Source organism: Pelobates fuscus, chromosome 1 (assembly GCF_036172605.1).
Source record: "Pelobates fuscus isolate aPelFus1 chromosome 1, aPelFus1.pri, whole genome shotgun sequence".
Lineage (NCBI taxonomy): Eukaryota > Metazoa > Chordata > Amphibia > Anura > Pelobatidae > Pelobates > Pelobates fuscus.
In genome coordinates this window covers 353,839,967-353,856,612 of record NC_086317.1, presented here as the reverse complement: position 1 = coordinate 353,856,612, position 16,646 = coordinate 353,839,967, and the positions used below count along the sequence as shown (strand labels likewise).

General features: G+C 42.7%; 1 protein-coding gene across 2 annotated transcripts; it reads left to right on the top strand.

Moving 5' to 3' along the window:
* The first annotated feature begins 274 nt into the window (after positions 1 to 274).
* On the top strand, positions 275 to 15,231 carry CLN5 (CLN5 intracellular trafficking protein). Of its 2 annotated transcripts, none has more exons than XM_063444689.1 (5): positions 275 to 369; positions 2,325 to 2,474; positions 9,046 to 9,220; positions 12,883 to 13,108; positions 13,890 to 15,231. In XM_063444689.1, the coding sequence occupies exons 2-5, from the start codon at positions 2,368 to 2,370 to the stop codon at positions 14,390 to 14,392; spliced, it is 1,011 nt and encodes a 336-aa protein (XP_063300759.1). In that variant the 5' UTR covers positions 275 to 369; positions 2,325 to 2,367; the 3' UTR covers positions 14,393 to 15,231. The 2 variants fall into 2 exon arrangements, with proteins under 2 accessions (XP_063300759.1, XP_063300758.1); XM_063444688.1 differs by lacking the exon at positions 275 to 369 and adding an exon at positions 381 to 475.
* Positions 15,232 to 16,646: the final 1,415 nt, after the last annotated feature.

Here is a 16,646-nt window from a genome sequence, read left to right as displayed (position 1 = left end):
ATTCACCGCCTATTTACTGAGAATAGTATCACTCCCTTCACATCTCTGCTCTAAAATGCTACAAATAATTAACGTCATGTTCCAAGGTGTTGATTTGGAGCTGTTCGATACACGACGGCTGGGCAAACAGAATGCCGTAATCGAATGCTAACAATTCTGAAACCAATCATGTGAAATAACAAACTTCTTGCCACTTAAGGGTGACTCCTAGAAACTTTCCATGCTGCGCATGCCCAGAACTATCAGGCGCTCTCAGTCACTTGATGCGAGAGCCCGGAAGTAGCTTGTGAACTGAGGGGACTGTTTAAAGGGCTGGAAGAGCTCTGCTACATTGCAAGGGCTTCCGAGACTTCACGCTGTTTATTTTAGGTGAGTATTTTATTTCTCAAATAACTGCCAAGCAAACAGAGCAAATAGACTCCAAACGGAATAACAGTCTAAGCTTACATGGCCATCCTCTCAGCATGTTACACAGGTACAGTAGCTTTGTGTCTGTGCTGGGAATATTAGGTGTTCGATGCACTGTGACCTTCCTACAGAGGGGGGCGCAATGTCTCATTGCTATTATTTTGTATGAAAGACCAACCAGTGCCCCCTTTATTTTATTTTATTTTATTTTTTGACGTTGTGCTAGCGATACTGTAGAAGTTGTTCCTGTATTTGACTGTCCACTTTCAGAAGTCAGGGCACGGTTCTCTTTTTCACTTCCAGTAACTGTCAGTGTTGATTCTGGGCATGTAATAGGTTAAGGGTACTTACTTTGAGAATGATTTATATCCACAAAATAGGGCACAATTTGGCAGGTGGTGATTATGCAAAAATCTTAATAATGGAGGGTTTATTCACTAAATCAGTTTAATTTTTGTGCAGAATTAATGCAGGACTTTTTGAGGCCATCTGAGCTGAATTGTAAAAATGTCACTGGCAGATTTTTTTTTTCTCCTCTTTCATTTTCTATGTAGACCAGGGGTCAGCAACATATGGCACTCAAGGCTGCTAGAGCCCAGGGGTGGACTGACAACTCACAGGGCCCTCGGTCAATAGGAGATTCCAGTATTTTTTCAAACTTTGAATTTTTACGCTGTGTCCATGTCCCATTTTAGAGTATTTTACCAGGCTATATAATCCGACTACCCCATAAAGGCATACCATTTCTTAAAGAAGACATCCCAGGGTATTTCAAAGGGCATATTTTGAACCTTATCGTGGGATCATTTTTTCTCTAGTTTGTTCCAGGTGTAGTTTACTTTTTAAAACTCGTTTTTAAACTTTCTTAACATTTTTTTACACTTGTAATTTTTTTTATAAACTTTTGTTTAACCCCTAACTAGCAGTAAGCAGCACTAACAGTAAATTCCCCAATTTACCATAACTCCCAGCCTCCTGGTCGATCTGGGGTTAACTTTAGTAAATGACGGAAATGTTCCGTCAAGGGTCCTTAACGCAAGGACAAGCTTGACGGAAAATTACAGTAATTGGTCGGGAAGGGGTTAATGAAGCCGTTTAGTGTAATGCCTCTCAGGTTTCACTGCTCAATTATCTGCCATTTAGGAGTTAAATCACTTTGTTTCTGTTTATGCTGCCCTTGCCACACCTACCCTGGCTCTGATTGACACAGCCTGCACAAAAAAAGCTGGTTTCACTTTCAATCAGATGTAATTAATCTTACATTTTTTTTTTTTTTTTTTATCTCTTGCTCTGTAAATTGAACTTAAATCACATACAGGAGGCTCTTGCAGGGTCTAGCAAGCTATTAACATAGCAGGGGATCTGCAAATCTAAATTAAACAGAACTTGCAATAAAGGAAGGATAAACATTAGATGACTCTTTACAGGAAGTGTTTAGGAAGGCTGTGCAAGTCACACGCAGGGGGGTGTGACTGGAGTTCATAAACAAAGTGATTTTACTCCTAAATGGCCGATAACTGAGCAGTGAGACTGCAGAGGCATGATCTATACACCAAAAACTGCTTCATTAAGCTAACATTGTTTTGGTCCCTTTAATAAAATAGGACTGGCACATCAATGGACTTCATGAACTTGTTTTGGCACAGTAATACTAAAAGGTCACATCAATGGCATATACACAGTGCGCATGTTCTTGTATGGGCTCATAGAACCATATCTCCCTCAGTGGTATAAGAACGTGTGCAGGAGTGGATATATAGATACGACAATACCTGCTACTCACTGTGGCTACAACAGATTCAGGAGTGTTCCTTTACACAACCTTTTTCCATTGCAACTAACCAGCTCCAAATAAACCCACAAATTCAACTAAGGGCACTCATTTTAATTACCTTTGTCTTATTATTTTTCATTAGGTGGCGTGTGATCACTTATAAGGAAATCTGTACTGTTTTTACAATGGGTTGTGATATTATGTTAGAAGCAATGCTCCTTGTCCTTCTCATGATTTCTTTAACCATTTGTAGTACTGAAGGGTTTCAGCAGCAGTGGCCAGTGCCTTACAAGTAAGTACAAAACTAACAAACACTATATTGTACCTGCTTGACTTGCTTATGAATAGGGTCATTTAGTTCCCTGAATATAAACTTTTTAGATGTACATCCGACAAAGCGTAACCACTGCAGTTTATTGTGAAATTAATTCTTGTGTACCTACACCTCATATTTTGTCAGTGTGCTTTTTAGCGGTTTGACAAAGCCATACCTCTCCAATGCAGCTTAGATTAGATCATGCAAATGATTCACATGCGCATTATCCATCTAAAGCAATCTAACCTAGGACAGCAAGTATATGCTGTCTTAGCATCGTGTTAATGTAAATTTGCATTCATTCACCTTAGAGTAGGTTTTGCTTTATTTTGGTGGGGGTGGATTGGAGTTCAGCGTAGGTTGTTTTTTGTTCTCCCTTTCCCCAAGCTGCTATTCTTCAAAGTTTAAAGCCAAAACCCCTGATAGTGACATCACTGCTGGGGTTCCGATTGCCATGGGAGGTGCAGGGGTAAGGTAGGTTCTGTATCTGATCCTGCATCCAGCGCTCTTCAAATCCTAGCACTGCAGATACCAGGAGCCACCGTCAGTGCTGTACATTTTGCATGTGTGCGAGAATACGGTGTTAAAATCTATAGAGGATCTCGCGAGACCATGGAATCCTCCATAGAAAGAGCTTCCCCCCCCCCCCCCCCCCAGTCAGTCAGCCGTTAAAGGGAAACTGACCACAACATAAATGCTACATGAAGCTGTAATGGTTACATTGCTGCCAGTGACTCAGTAAGGATTTGTTGTCATCAACTTTGCTTTTCATCATTCCACATTGCAAAAGCCAACAGCCCAGATGTTAACAGTGTTCATACTGCAATACTAACCTGCACTACTCAAAGAATACTCAGACCATAAGGAACAGCATGAACTGTATGTAAATGATTTTGCTCCGCTGGTCCAGGCTCCCAGATCTCGTCTCCACATCATCCGATTGCTTTAAAAGTCAGCAGCATAAGAAGTGCCACATGAAACGTCTAAATATTGCATGCTTCACCAGCTGCCTGTTATCTAATTTATTTACCTCCTCATTCCCTTTACATTTTTATAGTGGCTACAAATGTCCTTTAATTCTCCCTGGTCATCACTCCCTGCTACCTCTTGTCTCAACTCCCAACTCATGTCTCTGCAGAATTTTTTGGCGCTTTATAAATGCCAATAATAATAATGTGATTGTAATCCTAATTCCCATGTCCTGACAATGGATATGTTCATTAAAGGACCACTATAGGCACCCAGACCACTTTAGATCAATGAAGTAGTCTGGGTGCTAGGTCCCTCTTGTTTTAACCCTGCAGCTGAAAACATAACAGTTTCAGAGAAACTGCTATGTTGCACTGAGGGTTAACCCAGCCTCTAGTGACTGTCTCACTGACAGCCACAAGAGCCGCTTCCGCGATTTACACGGGGTAAATCACACTTATTTGACGCTGGACGTCCTCATGGAGTCCAGCTTCAAACAAGATCCATATAGGAAAGCATTGAGTTATGCTTTCCTATTGGCGGGTTTAAATGCGTGCTCGCCTCTGGCCGCTCATGCACATTCGGCTTCACTCGGGAGTCGGCGGAGGAGGAGAGGTCACCAGGGCCGAGGGAGCCCGGCGCTGGATTAAGGTAAGTGGTAGGCATGTGCATGGGGAAAATTTTCAGTTCAGTTCGGCTCGGCATTCCGAAATTCGGCATCTTCGGAACTTCGACACTTCGACACTTCGGGATTTCGGGACTTCGGCACTTCTATTGCAGCCGCTTAGTAGATAACTCCCTAATTCCCACAGTATTAGGGAGTTATCTACCAAAAGGCTGAAAGACCTAAATTGGTCTTTCAGACAAATTTACTAATACTAAGTAAAAATGACTTAGCTATACCGCGAGTAGGGGCATGTCTAGTAAACAGTAGCTTACCATTCAATGTTTTCTTTCTTCTAAAATCTTCTTTTTTCAGCCCCAAAAAAGTCCAAATAAAAAACCATAATAACCGACGCAATTTAAAAAAAATAAAATAAAAATAAAATAATAATCCTTCTTCACCCATGGAGGGCTCCGCGCAGACTGAGCTCTGCAGGGCGGGGGAAGGCTTATAAAGCCTTGCCCCGCCCTGCAATTAGGCTCAGAACACTCTGATTGGTGGGTTTAAGCCATCCAATCAGAGTGCTCTGACAGGTAAATGAAGAGACTGACAGATAAGTCTCTACATTTACCTGTCACAGCACTCTGGTTGGTTTGAAATCCACCAATCAGAGTGCTCTGTGTCATTTTACACAGCGTGGGAAAGTTCTTTGGAATTTTCCCACGCTGTGTTATTTGACTCATAACTCTCTGATTGGTGGATTCAGTAAGGGTTTGGGGACCCCTAGTCACCTGGGGAAATTTTTTTTAGGGCCCCCACCCGCCGCTCAGGGGTGGTGCCTGGGGGGAGGACAATAGGTCTCCCCCCCCCATTGGTATTTAGGGCCCCCACCCGCCGCTCAGGGGTGGGGGCCAGGGGTCCCCCCCTTTATTAGTATATAAGGCCCCCACCTGCCGCTCAGGGGTGGGGGCCAGAGGGGAGGACCTTAGGTCGTCCCCCCCCCCCCCTTTTTAGGATTTAGGGCCCCCACCCGTCGCTCTTTGTCATTTTACACAGCGTGGGAAAATTCCAAAGAATTTTCCCACGCTTTGTTAAATGACACAGAGCACTGTGATTGGATGGATTTCAAGCCATCCAAGCCAGTGCTCTGTGTCATTTTACAAGCGTGGGAAAGTTCTTTGGAATTTTCCCACGCTGTGTAAAATGACACAGAGCACTGTGAGTGGATGGATTTCACTCTGATTGGCTTTATAAGCCTTCCCCCGCCCTGCAGAGCTCAGTCTGCGCGGAGCCCTCCATGGTTGAACATGGATTTTTTTTTTTTTATTGCGTCGGTTATTATGGCTTTTTATTTGGCCTTTTTTGGGGCTGAAGAAAGAAGATTTTAGAAGAAAGAAAACATCGAATGGTAAGTTGTTTTTATCTCTTTTTTTTGTTTGTTTACAGGTTTTTAGTTGAAGGTCCCCCCCTCATTATTTTTAGGGTGAGGGGGGTAGGTAGATCTTTTTTTGGGGGGGGGGGGAGGGGGAGGGTTAACTAGGGTCCCCCCCCCTTTGTATTTAGGGCCCCCACCCACCGCTCAGGGGTGGGGGCCGGGGAGGACAGTAGGTCACCCCCTTATTGTTAGTTTTAGGGCCCCCACCCACCGCTCAGGGGGGGGGGGGGGGGGGACAGTAGGCCCCCCCCTTATTGTTTAACAATATGTGTGTTTGTATGCAAACACTATATATAGAGAAATCTCTATAGTGTTTGCGGGTATAGAAAGCGAGCTCAGCTCGCGAACGCGCATTCTGCGCACATGCGCGGTAAAGCGCTGAGTTTCTTCATAGGGCGGCTGTCAATGCCGCTCTATGAAGAACGCGATTGGTGCAGCGCGAAGCCGCGCATGCGCACCACATCGCGATGACGCTTCTCTCTGAGAAGCGTCCTATTGGGCCCCGCGATTTCGTCATTTTGACGAAAAAGGAGGCGCGGCAAGGCTGGGAGCTCGGCGCTGGAACGGAGGTAAGTTTTTAAAAATAATTTTAAGAGTGTTTTTATATTAATCAATGAAAGTTCATATAAAAGCAAGAAGGAAGGCTGGGGGACCTGTCTTTCTTGCTTTTATATGTTGACTATAGAGTCCCTTTAACAATTTCTATTGAACCCGCAATATAAAGTCAGTTATTTTCTAACTCGATTAACAATCATAGGCATTTATGTCTTTATTTACATTTCATGGCAATAATTTATGTGCAATTGGGATGAATAGACAAAAATGACACAATATACATTTTAGAAATCACCTATAGTGAAAGCACATCTATCTAAAAGTGTATCCCTATGGTAATAAAATCATACTGAAGTGTAATGATAGAATATACAGAGAGAAGGGGTTGTTAATCTTAAATGTAAAGTTTAATTTATGCAGGTAGTTTGAAAAAGGCTCCCTCTTGAATTGAAACACAGAAAATGTTGCAGTGTTCATTAGTTATATAGGACTAAAGGTTGTCCTTTATAATTTATTGCAGCCTTTAATTCATAAGTTCCTAAAGAGGTGTCCTAAGCTGGACAAGTTTCCATGCAAATGCTTTGATACAGGGCCATACCAATTTGCCAATATTTGAGACTCAGAAGAAACTGCTCAACCATCTAGTAATTTAAAAACAAACCCAGTGAACTTAGTTCAGTTATTTTAAAGCAAGAGAATATCCAAACAGTTGCCTAAAAGAGACTTTTAGATGAGCGCTCTTGTCTACTCGTGATGATCTTTTAGAGAACTGCAGCCCTCCACAAGTATCCTCTATGATTCAGATGATTGCATACTAGTGGCAAGGTTTTATTTTGTTTGCCACTGTCTGTTCTCCAAATCTAATCTTGAAGGTCTCCAGAGATCATGCTAGCAGATATGTGTGTGTGTTTGCATATTTAACTCCACTTTTGTACATATGAGACTCCACTATAGACCTTCTTCCTAGTTACTAGCCATATGCAGTGTTGGATCTCATGGCACTCAAAACTATTTATCGGTTAGGAGTGGACATGAGGAACATCAGGTGTTGCAGGCGTACAACTCTCATTTTGCATCAATAAGGTTGACCGTTTATCATGAGTGTAAGCAGTGGCGTACACCCAATCCATGGGGGCCCCTGCCTTCCTCCCACTCCTTTGCTTCCCCCCGACAGGCGCGCGCGCACACACACACACACACACACACACACAAAATATTTTAGTCACCCTTCTGTTTCCTACCTTTTAGGTGCAGGAGGGTGACATTCCCTGGGGTCTAATGGTGGCTCAGGCTAGTGGGAGTCAGAGTTCCTTCCTCCCGTGCGGGCTCTGTGTGATTGCTGGGAGGAGTGACCGGGGCAGTCACTTCCTCCCAGCAGTGATGTCCTCTCCATCGGGTGGCCCTTACAGCATGGGCCACCTGATGGACCACTTGGACGCCGGTTTGCCGCGCGGACCAGGGCCGCGAAACAGCGCGGCTGGTACAGGGTCGGCAGGGCAGCCCTGGAGTGACAGGCCTGGTCGCAGCTGCGGACCCCTACATGTATGCCAGTGAGTGTAAGAGTTCTTCTTCCTGACCATCCCTGCTATCAAGTATGTGATTGTAAACAATATGTGGGTTATCCCATTAGCTTTGTTTGTTTTATGGTAAATCCATGCACCTCCCCCACGCCCAGCCCACCCCAAAACATACACGCGCACACACACACACACACACACTACAGTCAGAATCCAAGGTAAAATTAAGGTCAAAATAGATGACCTAGAAAAAACATCTGATGGTTAGGTTTCCAGTTTGGCTACTCTGGCCTTAAATTTGAAGTTTACTTTGAATTCTCAGTTTGTGATTTATGGTCTTTATAATCATTGTATTTTGCAATCTCAATAACAACCACATAGCTTAGAATAGCTTATGAATGAAACGATCTTGACCTAGCTGATATTTAGTTTTTAAAAACCCCTGCCTCATCTTCTGTTTCCTTCTCCTCTAATTCTGAATCCTTGGGTACTTCCCCCAAAAGACCACCCCTCTGTGATATATGTTTTCCACATATACAGCATCATTATCATGTCATTTTTTTTATTTATTTTTTTGGGTGGGGGGAGAGAACGATCCCGATTTCTAGTGACAGATGTGACTCTAAAACTGCTCTGTGAATGATTACCTAATGTCCTCAATAAAAATTTAAAAAGTGAATCTATTGGTGTGTTATTAGTATAGACCGATTGTGTTATTGTCTATAATTGTGATAATGATCAGGGTGCGTTTTCTGCGTAATCAGTGGAAAAATCCTGGTAATTTCAAACTGCTCAAAAACCTTTTTCTTGCAACTTTTATACAACTCTCTTCAGGCTACCGTTAGATTGTGCAGAGCCAGCAGTCACTAATCTGGCATACCCTGCACAGTCTGTATGGTATCTCACAGATGGTATTTCCACTTCCATTACACCAATGACCGAGAAAGAATAATTAATTGACTCCGTTCTAATGATCAAAGGTTTTTATTCAGTTATTAATAGTTTCTCCCTCTTCTTTGTTTTGTCATATAGAGTAAACATGGTGAGCCTTTTCTTAGGCATTTACTGCATATAAGAGTTTATTTACTCACATTGTGGCCCTCAAAGGGATACGAAGACAACCAATATAATGAGGCATGATTGCCCACAATGTCAATTTATAACTAAAGCTTTCTAGTTCCCTAGTGACATTTTATTGTAGCTGGTAAGACATGCAGCCTTTTGCTGTTTGACCCCCTTTTTGAATCTTGAGGTAGAAATAAATAAAATAAATGTTCAGAACTTTACCATGTTTAATCACCTTTTGTTTAAGGCTAAAAAAAAAGTACTAAGGAGGGTTCGAGGGATTCATATATGTGATCGTGGTCTGATATTCCAATAGGATGGGGCCTTAATCCCAGTAAATAACTGCAGGTTAACCATGTAAAACACAAATTAGTAATTCCCTATTGTGTCTACCTGATACAGACGGTTTGACTTCCGACCTCAAACTGATCCATACTGCCAAGCAAGGTACACATTTTGCCCCAGTGGCTTTGAGAATGGCTCTATTCCAAAGATGAAAGATGAGGATCTCATTGATGTTTACAGATTGCAAGCCCCTGTTTGGGAATTCAAATATGGGGATCTGCTGGGACATTTTGTAAGTATAGTAAATTATTGACTAATGGAAACACGAGTATTTTCAAGTATTAAATCTAAATTATTAAACAGCATTCCAAGAACCGTAGCATTAATTAATGGCACCCTTCCAGAGTAAGAAGTCAAACTATTTAACTCCACTGCACCTGTCCTTCGATGTTAAATGAGCGTGCTCTCAGTCAATCAGTGCAGCCTGCATGGCCAGGCTTAGTTCAGTGGCAAGCTACAGTGGTTATGGTACTCGGAGTGTTGTATTAAAACTCGTGAAAAAAATCAAACCAGAAAATCATCCAACTACTCCTACTAAGCTAGTGCATATCAGTACAATAAAAAGATTTTGTGAAAGCTGCCTATCTAAGATTTAAAAACTCACCAAATCTATTACTTTGATAAAGTGGTAGATGAATCAGAAGTTTGTCATGTGACTAAATCTGACTATTACATTAGTCATTTATGCTTTTATATATACATAGTAAAACCAGTAAATATGGCCCTAAAAATTATTTCACTAAAATTGATATACAAAACTGCCCCTTACAATGGGTAAAAGCTCAAAACACATATACTTAAATATATTTTTTTTTTTAAAGTGTGCTGTGTCTTTAAGACAAACTAATAATGTATATCAGATATATATTGGAATGTATATTAGGCTGGTGAGAGAGCTCACTGGGCTAATGCATCCTGGCAGGGTCAACTCAGCCCTTCATCCTTCCGAGGTAGATAAAATGAGTACCATTAAAGCGGCACTGTCATGCCGAACTTACCTTTCCTCAATCTCTTCCTCTTCTCCCCCTCTCTCAGGATCTGTTCTTCTTTAGTTTTCTTTAAAATCATAAGACAAAGTAGGGACTCTTTGCCTTATGGAGGATTCCTCCGCCTGACCAGCGGAGGAGCAAAGTGTGCTTCATTTCCGCTGGTCAGAGCAATTTTCCCATGATCCCTAGCTTTCCTCCCTGTTCCCACAATGCTTCCTGTCAGTATTGCCGAACGTCCTGTCACTTAGACAGAATGCCGACAAAACTGCCGAATTGCATCCTAACAGAATGAGAAGAGTTTCTCCATTGGTGTTAGGATGCAATTCAGTACTTTGATCGTATCGGAATTTCATTCTAATGAATGAAACTCCGATCCTAGTCATTGCCGCGGCTGCATCTTGCAGCCGCTTAGTAGATAACTCCATAATTCCCACGGTATCCGGGAGCTATCTACTAAAAGGCTGAAAGACCTAAACTGGTCTTTCAGCCACATTTACTAACACTAAGTAAAAATGACTTGGTATTAGTAAATAATATGCCCCTACTCGCTATACCGCGAGTAGGGGCATGTCTAGTAAGCAGTGAGCAGCCTGTGGCTGCCCCCCACCCCTAAACAACGGGTGGGGGCCGTAAAGTAAAATAAGGGAGGTAGACCTATTGTCCCCCCCCCCCCTGGCCCCCACCCCTGAGCGGTGGGTGGGGGCCATAAAGATAATGAGGGGGGGGGACCTACTGTCCTCCCCCCCGGCCCCCACCCCTGGGGCGGCGGGTGGGGGCCATAATAGTAGTAGGGGGGACCTATTGTCCCCCCCGGCCCCCACCCCTGAGCGGTGGGTGGGGGCCATAAAGATAATGAGGGGGGGGACCTACTGTCCTCCCCCTGGCCCCCACCCCTGAGCGGTGGGTGGGGGCCATAAAGATAATGAGGGGGGGGACCTACTGTCCTCCCCCCGGCCCCCACCCCTGGGGCGGCGGGTGGGGCCATAATAGTAGTGGGGTGGGACCTACTGTCCTCCCCCCCCCGGCCCCCACCCCTGGGCGGCTGGTGGGGGCCATAATAGTAGTAGGGGGGGGGACCTTCTGTCCTCCCCCCCGGCCCCCACCCCTGGCCGGCGGGTGGGGGCCATAATAGTAGTAGGGGGGGGGGGGGACCTACTGTCCTCCCCCCCCGGCCCCCACCCCTGGGCGGCGGGTGGGGGCCATAATAGTAGTGGGGGGGGGGACCTACTGTCCTCCCCCCCGGCCCCCACCCCTGGGGCGGCGGGTGGGGGCCATAATAGTAGTAGGGGGGGGGGGACCTACTCTCCTCCCCACGGCCCCCACCCCTGGGCGGCGGGTGGGGGCCATAATAGTAGTAGAGGGGGGGACCTACTGTCCTCCCCCCCGGCCCCCACCCCTGGCCGGCGGGTGGGGGCCATCATAGTAATAAGGGGGGGGACCTACTGCCCCCCCCGGCCCCCACCCCAGGGCGGCGGGTGGGGGCCATCATGGTAATAAGGGGGGGACGGGGACCTACTGTCCTCCCCTCCCCCGGCCCCCACTCCTGGGCGGCGGGTGGGGGCTTTAACGATAATGGGGGGGACCTACTGTCCTCCCCCCGCCCCCACCCCTGGGCGGCGGGTGGGGGCACTAAGTAAATCCCCCCCCCCCCTCATCAAGGTGACTAGGGGTCCCCAAGCCCCTAGTCACCCACCCCCCACCCAAATAAAAAATGCCCCTACCTACCCCCCTCACCCTAAAAAATAGTGAGGGGGGAATAAAATTGCTAACCTGTAAAGTAAAATTAAACTTGCCATTCGACGTCTTCTTTTTTCTAAAGTCTTCATTTTTCAGCCCCAAAAAAGGGCAAATAAAAAACCATCATAGCCGTCGAACTAAAAATAAAATAAAAATCCCGAGCGCCAAAAAAAAAACCCGACGAAAAAGAAAAAACCAGAGCGCACAAAAAAATAATCCATCTTCACCCATGGAGGGCTCCGCGCAGACTGAGCTCCGCAGGGCGGGGGAAGGCTTATAAAGCCTTGCCCCGCCCTGCAATTAGGCTAAGAACACTCTGATTGGTGGGTTTAAGCCAATCAGAGTGCTCTTTGTCATTTTACAAGCGTGGGAAAGTTCTCCCAAGTAAGAGAAAAAGAAAAAACAAAACAAGGTCTCTTCACTGACTATAAGGTGGAAGCTGATACAGTTAGAGCAGACTTGCACTGCTCTACACTTGTGATTGATTCCTATTTTTGCACTATTACATTTCGTGTTGCCCTATTTTTTTTTTTTTCTATTACATGTTATATTCTGTGTGAAACCACCTGCAAGCATATTAACCTATTATATGGGAGACGGATATCTATGTAAGTAAAGTGCTACACTGTATAATTGCATAGTATTGGTAGCACTTAGTTTTTTGTTTTTTTTTTTTGTATTTTGCAGTGTTGCACATTATAAGTTTGAATTGGGCACATTGCACTTTAATTGACATTTAAGTGTCACTTTATGTAATGCACATATGCACTTTCATGTGGTTGATGCTACAGCTGATATACATTAATAGTTTGTCTTAAAGATACAGCACACTTTATATTTTTTGTTTTGTATGAATGCTCTTATGCATATGTAATTATTTCATACCCTGCTTGTATCATGCCAATGTGCTTATTTCTATACAATGGTTGACATTTTATAGTTATTTGTTTTAAAAATGTTATACCAAGTAGGACATGTTGAGATTTGTTTCACTTTCAAATAAATCCTAAAAAAATAAAAAATAAATCCAGATTGTGAACTTGGATAGCATAGACTTTGCCAGTTGTATTAGCTACAGCAGCTTATACATTCTACAATTGAGGATATCTTAGTAAATCGGCTATTGTTTCCTTATGAGACTGACATTTTTTTGTTTTTACTTCTATAGAAAATTATGCATGATGCAGTTGGATTCCGGAGTTCTATAACAGGAAAAAATTACACAGCTGAATGGTACGAACTATTTCAGCTTGGAAATTGTACTTTTCCACACTTGAGACCCAACGTGGAAGAACCATTTTGGTGTAATCAAGGGGCAGCATGTTTCTATGAGGGAATAGATGACGAACACTGGAAAAGCAATGGGACTTTGGTTCCTGTTGCAAGAATGTCAGGTAAGGGGTTATAATACATGGCATAACTGCAGATCCCAAAAATACAGCATCCTAAAGAGTATGGATTTTCTCAGTACAATGGAGTTTTCAGTTATGTATTTTAAAGGGTGTTTAGTAGCTGATTGATTACTGACCTAAAGCTTCATTAAAGGAACATTCTAAATATCATAACCACTACAGTGCTCTGTAGTGGTTATGGCACCAGGAATGTTCTCGCAACCTCCATTGCAAGTAGTAAAACCGTTTTAGAAGATTTGACCTGTTACCTGGCATCTGGAGAGCTACTATGAAGGAGCTTCCCGCTCTCTTCTGGAAATCGGGCTGTTGGGGAGTGGTGCACAATGCACCCCAAGTAAGTATCACCGTTCCAAAATGGAGGGGGGCGGCACCAGGGACATCTTGACACCATATCCACTACATCACACATTAGTGGCAATGGTGCTTGAACGATTTCTTTACTTTATTCTTTTTTTTTACAGTCACAAATGCAGTACCGGTATATGTATTTTTTAACTTCTGCTTGCATGGTTTCACTCACCAACCTGTTTTCTAATTTGAGTTTTTGTATTTTTGTGTGTTAGAACAGACTCTGGAAAGATGTTCTTTTTCCTTGAATTACAAACCAGTATTATTGATGGAAAATGTTTTGTTTTCTAAGATGTTTTACTTTATTAAGATTTTTTTTTCTCAATACACAGTTCATTAAGGATTTTTGAAGTGATCTATAGGGGATGTGCAAACATAGCAGTACAATAATAAATGCAATTAAATCGTTAAACAGGTGCCATGTTTAATCAGATGTCAAAATGGTTAAAAGAAGATAATGACACTGGGATTTACTACGAGACATGGACTGTGCAGGAACCAACCAGAGCTAAACCAAGGGTGTGGTTTGAATCCTATGACTGCAGCAAATTTGTGTTGAGAACCTACCAAAAAATATGGGAGCTTGGAGCCACATTTAACAAAGAGATTCAGACAAATTACACTCGTATATTCTTGTACAGTGGAGAACCTGTATACTTGGGAAATGTCTCGTCTATATTTGGGCCACATGGCAATACATCTTTGGCAGAAGATATAAGAATGTTTTACACACCTTTTAGACCTCCTCATTCTTTTAAAGAGTTCCTAATAAGTATCCTGGCAATCTACGATGAGGTTGTCTTGCATAAAACCTTCTATTTGTTTTATAATTTTGAATATTGGTATTTACCTATGGAGTACCCCTACATTAAGCTAACATATGAAGAAATACCTCTGCCATCAAAAAAACATGTCTGATTTTTTTTTTGTTTTGTATTTGTTTCTGAAGGATAGGTAAATATGAGTATTTGTTTGTTGGATATGTTATTCATATCAGGAGGTTATCTACAGCAATCTGCAACAATGTTGGGATCTGTGCACACCGTTCATACACTTCTTAACATACTGAATATTTTAAGAAGACCATCCTGCCGGAGGAGATCCTAAAATTTGCACTTTAAGACCAATATTCAGAAAGTATTATTATAAATTAGGGGTAGGCAATTTACTCAAAAAGAGAGACCAGACTTTCTCACGATTGAGGATGATGTCTCCATCAAAGATGTGCCTTATTTGTTAATTTAAAAAGTGACCTGATCCTTAGATGCTTGGATGACATTTACTCTGAAACCTCTGTAGTGGATATGATGCTAGGCATGCCCTGTTGATGTCCCACAGAGAGATGAAATTGTATCACTGTTTGACAGCTTACCTGGGCCCTGCCAGGTGCTCGTGCCATTTCCACTACATCCAGTGTTCTCATGCTGGAGAGGCCTTATTGCTATATAGCGCAGAACAGGACTATGCCAAACAGCGCTCACTGACTGAGACCAGTCCTGCATTCGACGTTCTTTGTTTTAAAGAGACATCTGGCTACTCTTGCTGGAGAAGACCAAATGTGGTGCAGGTGCCGAGTCGGACCCAGGAAAGTTGTCAAATCATGCTAAAATGATTTGATATATTTAAAATCAATGGTTGCAATGCTTGTACATAGCGTTATCTGTTACACTGCTTGTTTTCCCCTCTATTTTTTTTTTTTTGTGCCAAAAGACCTGATACTTGATTCTTAGGACTTGACCTTGTTATGTAATCTAAAATCCAGCCTATGTTTTTTTTATTTATTTTTTTATATTTGGTATCTATTGATTTGTAATGTTTAGAATGTCTAGGAAATTATTTACCCTATTAATTTATTTCTTGCTGTAGAAAAAAAGAATCTCTGCTTTTGTATGTGAAATAGTCTCATTGTACATATGATCACGTGTAATATGCTTTTGCTTAATAAAATCCTGTTAAAGAAGATATTATTTTACAAATGCATAAAAGGCCAATACAAACTGTTCTATGGTGACCTGTTCTTGAAGACATTTTTTTTTTTTATTAGTGTAAAAAAATATTTTTATCATAACTTAAACTTCATCATTGTAGCCTCTACACCTTATTGCAATGGTTATAAAGTTAAGAATATATCGGCATTGTCTTTCATCTTTATTTAACAATTTTGTATCAGTTTGACAATGAATAATTTGAAGTACACTTCCACATTAATATGTAAAAATCTGTCCAACCTTATGAAGTAGTGATACACTGAAAGCACTGAACTAAGTTGTCTAGAAAAGTGAACTACTTGCCAATGCACAATGCGTTTCTGTCACTGTTGTTGTGTGTGAAAGCCCCATGTTCTGACATTTCCTCCTTGTAATCTAAGCAAGTACCAAACAAAAATAGCAACTGTGGTTTGTTTGCAGGGCATTGCTTAGCAACCTGGTTGTACCTCATATTTCCCATTATGCAGAGTAGCCACCTGCCTGTAGGTGTCTATTTTGTAGAGGCACCTGTTTACAGCACTTATGTGGCCTTTTGGAGCTTAGGTAAGAGATAAGTACCAGAAACCTTGGACAAAGTAGTCCAGCTAGCCTCCTATGTTTGCAGGCAGAGCAGCAGAGTACCTATACCAATACACATACGGGCACAGGAAGGTAAGACAGACGTGTGCAGATACGTAGACACAGTAAGGTAAACACCAGCATATGCAGACAGGACAGTTGTGTTTTCTCATCTTTCGTACACTGCTGTCCCCCTACAACCCACATCTTTCCCCTCTGGTGTCCCCTTAAATGCTTATTACCCTCCCATGATGTGATCCCTTCATCTCACACACCATTATAATGTAAGCTTCAATGTCCTCTTAAATGTACCACGTCCCAGTGCTGCAGTGAAGCCCTAACTGTAAAGTTCAGTTTAATAGTCTCTTCAGCTATAGTGATCCCCCAGGGAGGGTGAGGACCTCTGATTGTGTTGGTGTCTAATGTCTGCCATCCCTGATGCTGCCTTGACCTGATTGTTTTTCACTCCTCACTGTTACTGCTGCACTTTATGTTCACTGTAGTTCCGACACTCTGCAATCACATGCCAGAACTTTCGTAATTGCTTAGAAAACTTGTACATAGCCCCATGTACTCCAAGACGTGTTATCACAGTACCAAATCCAAAGTTTTGGCAATGTTGTATA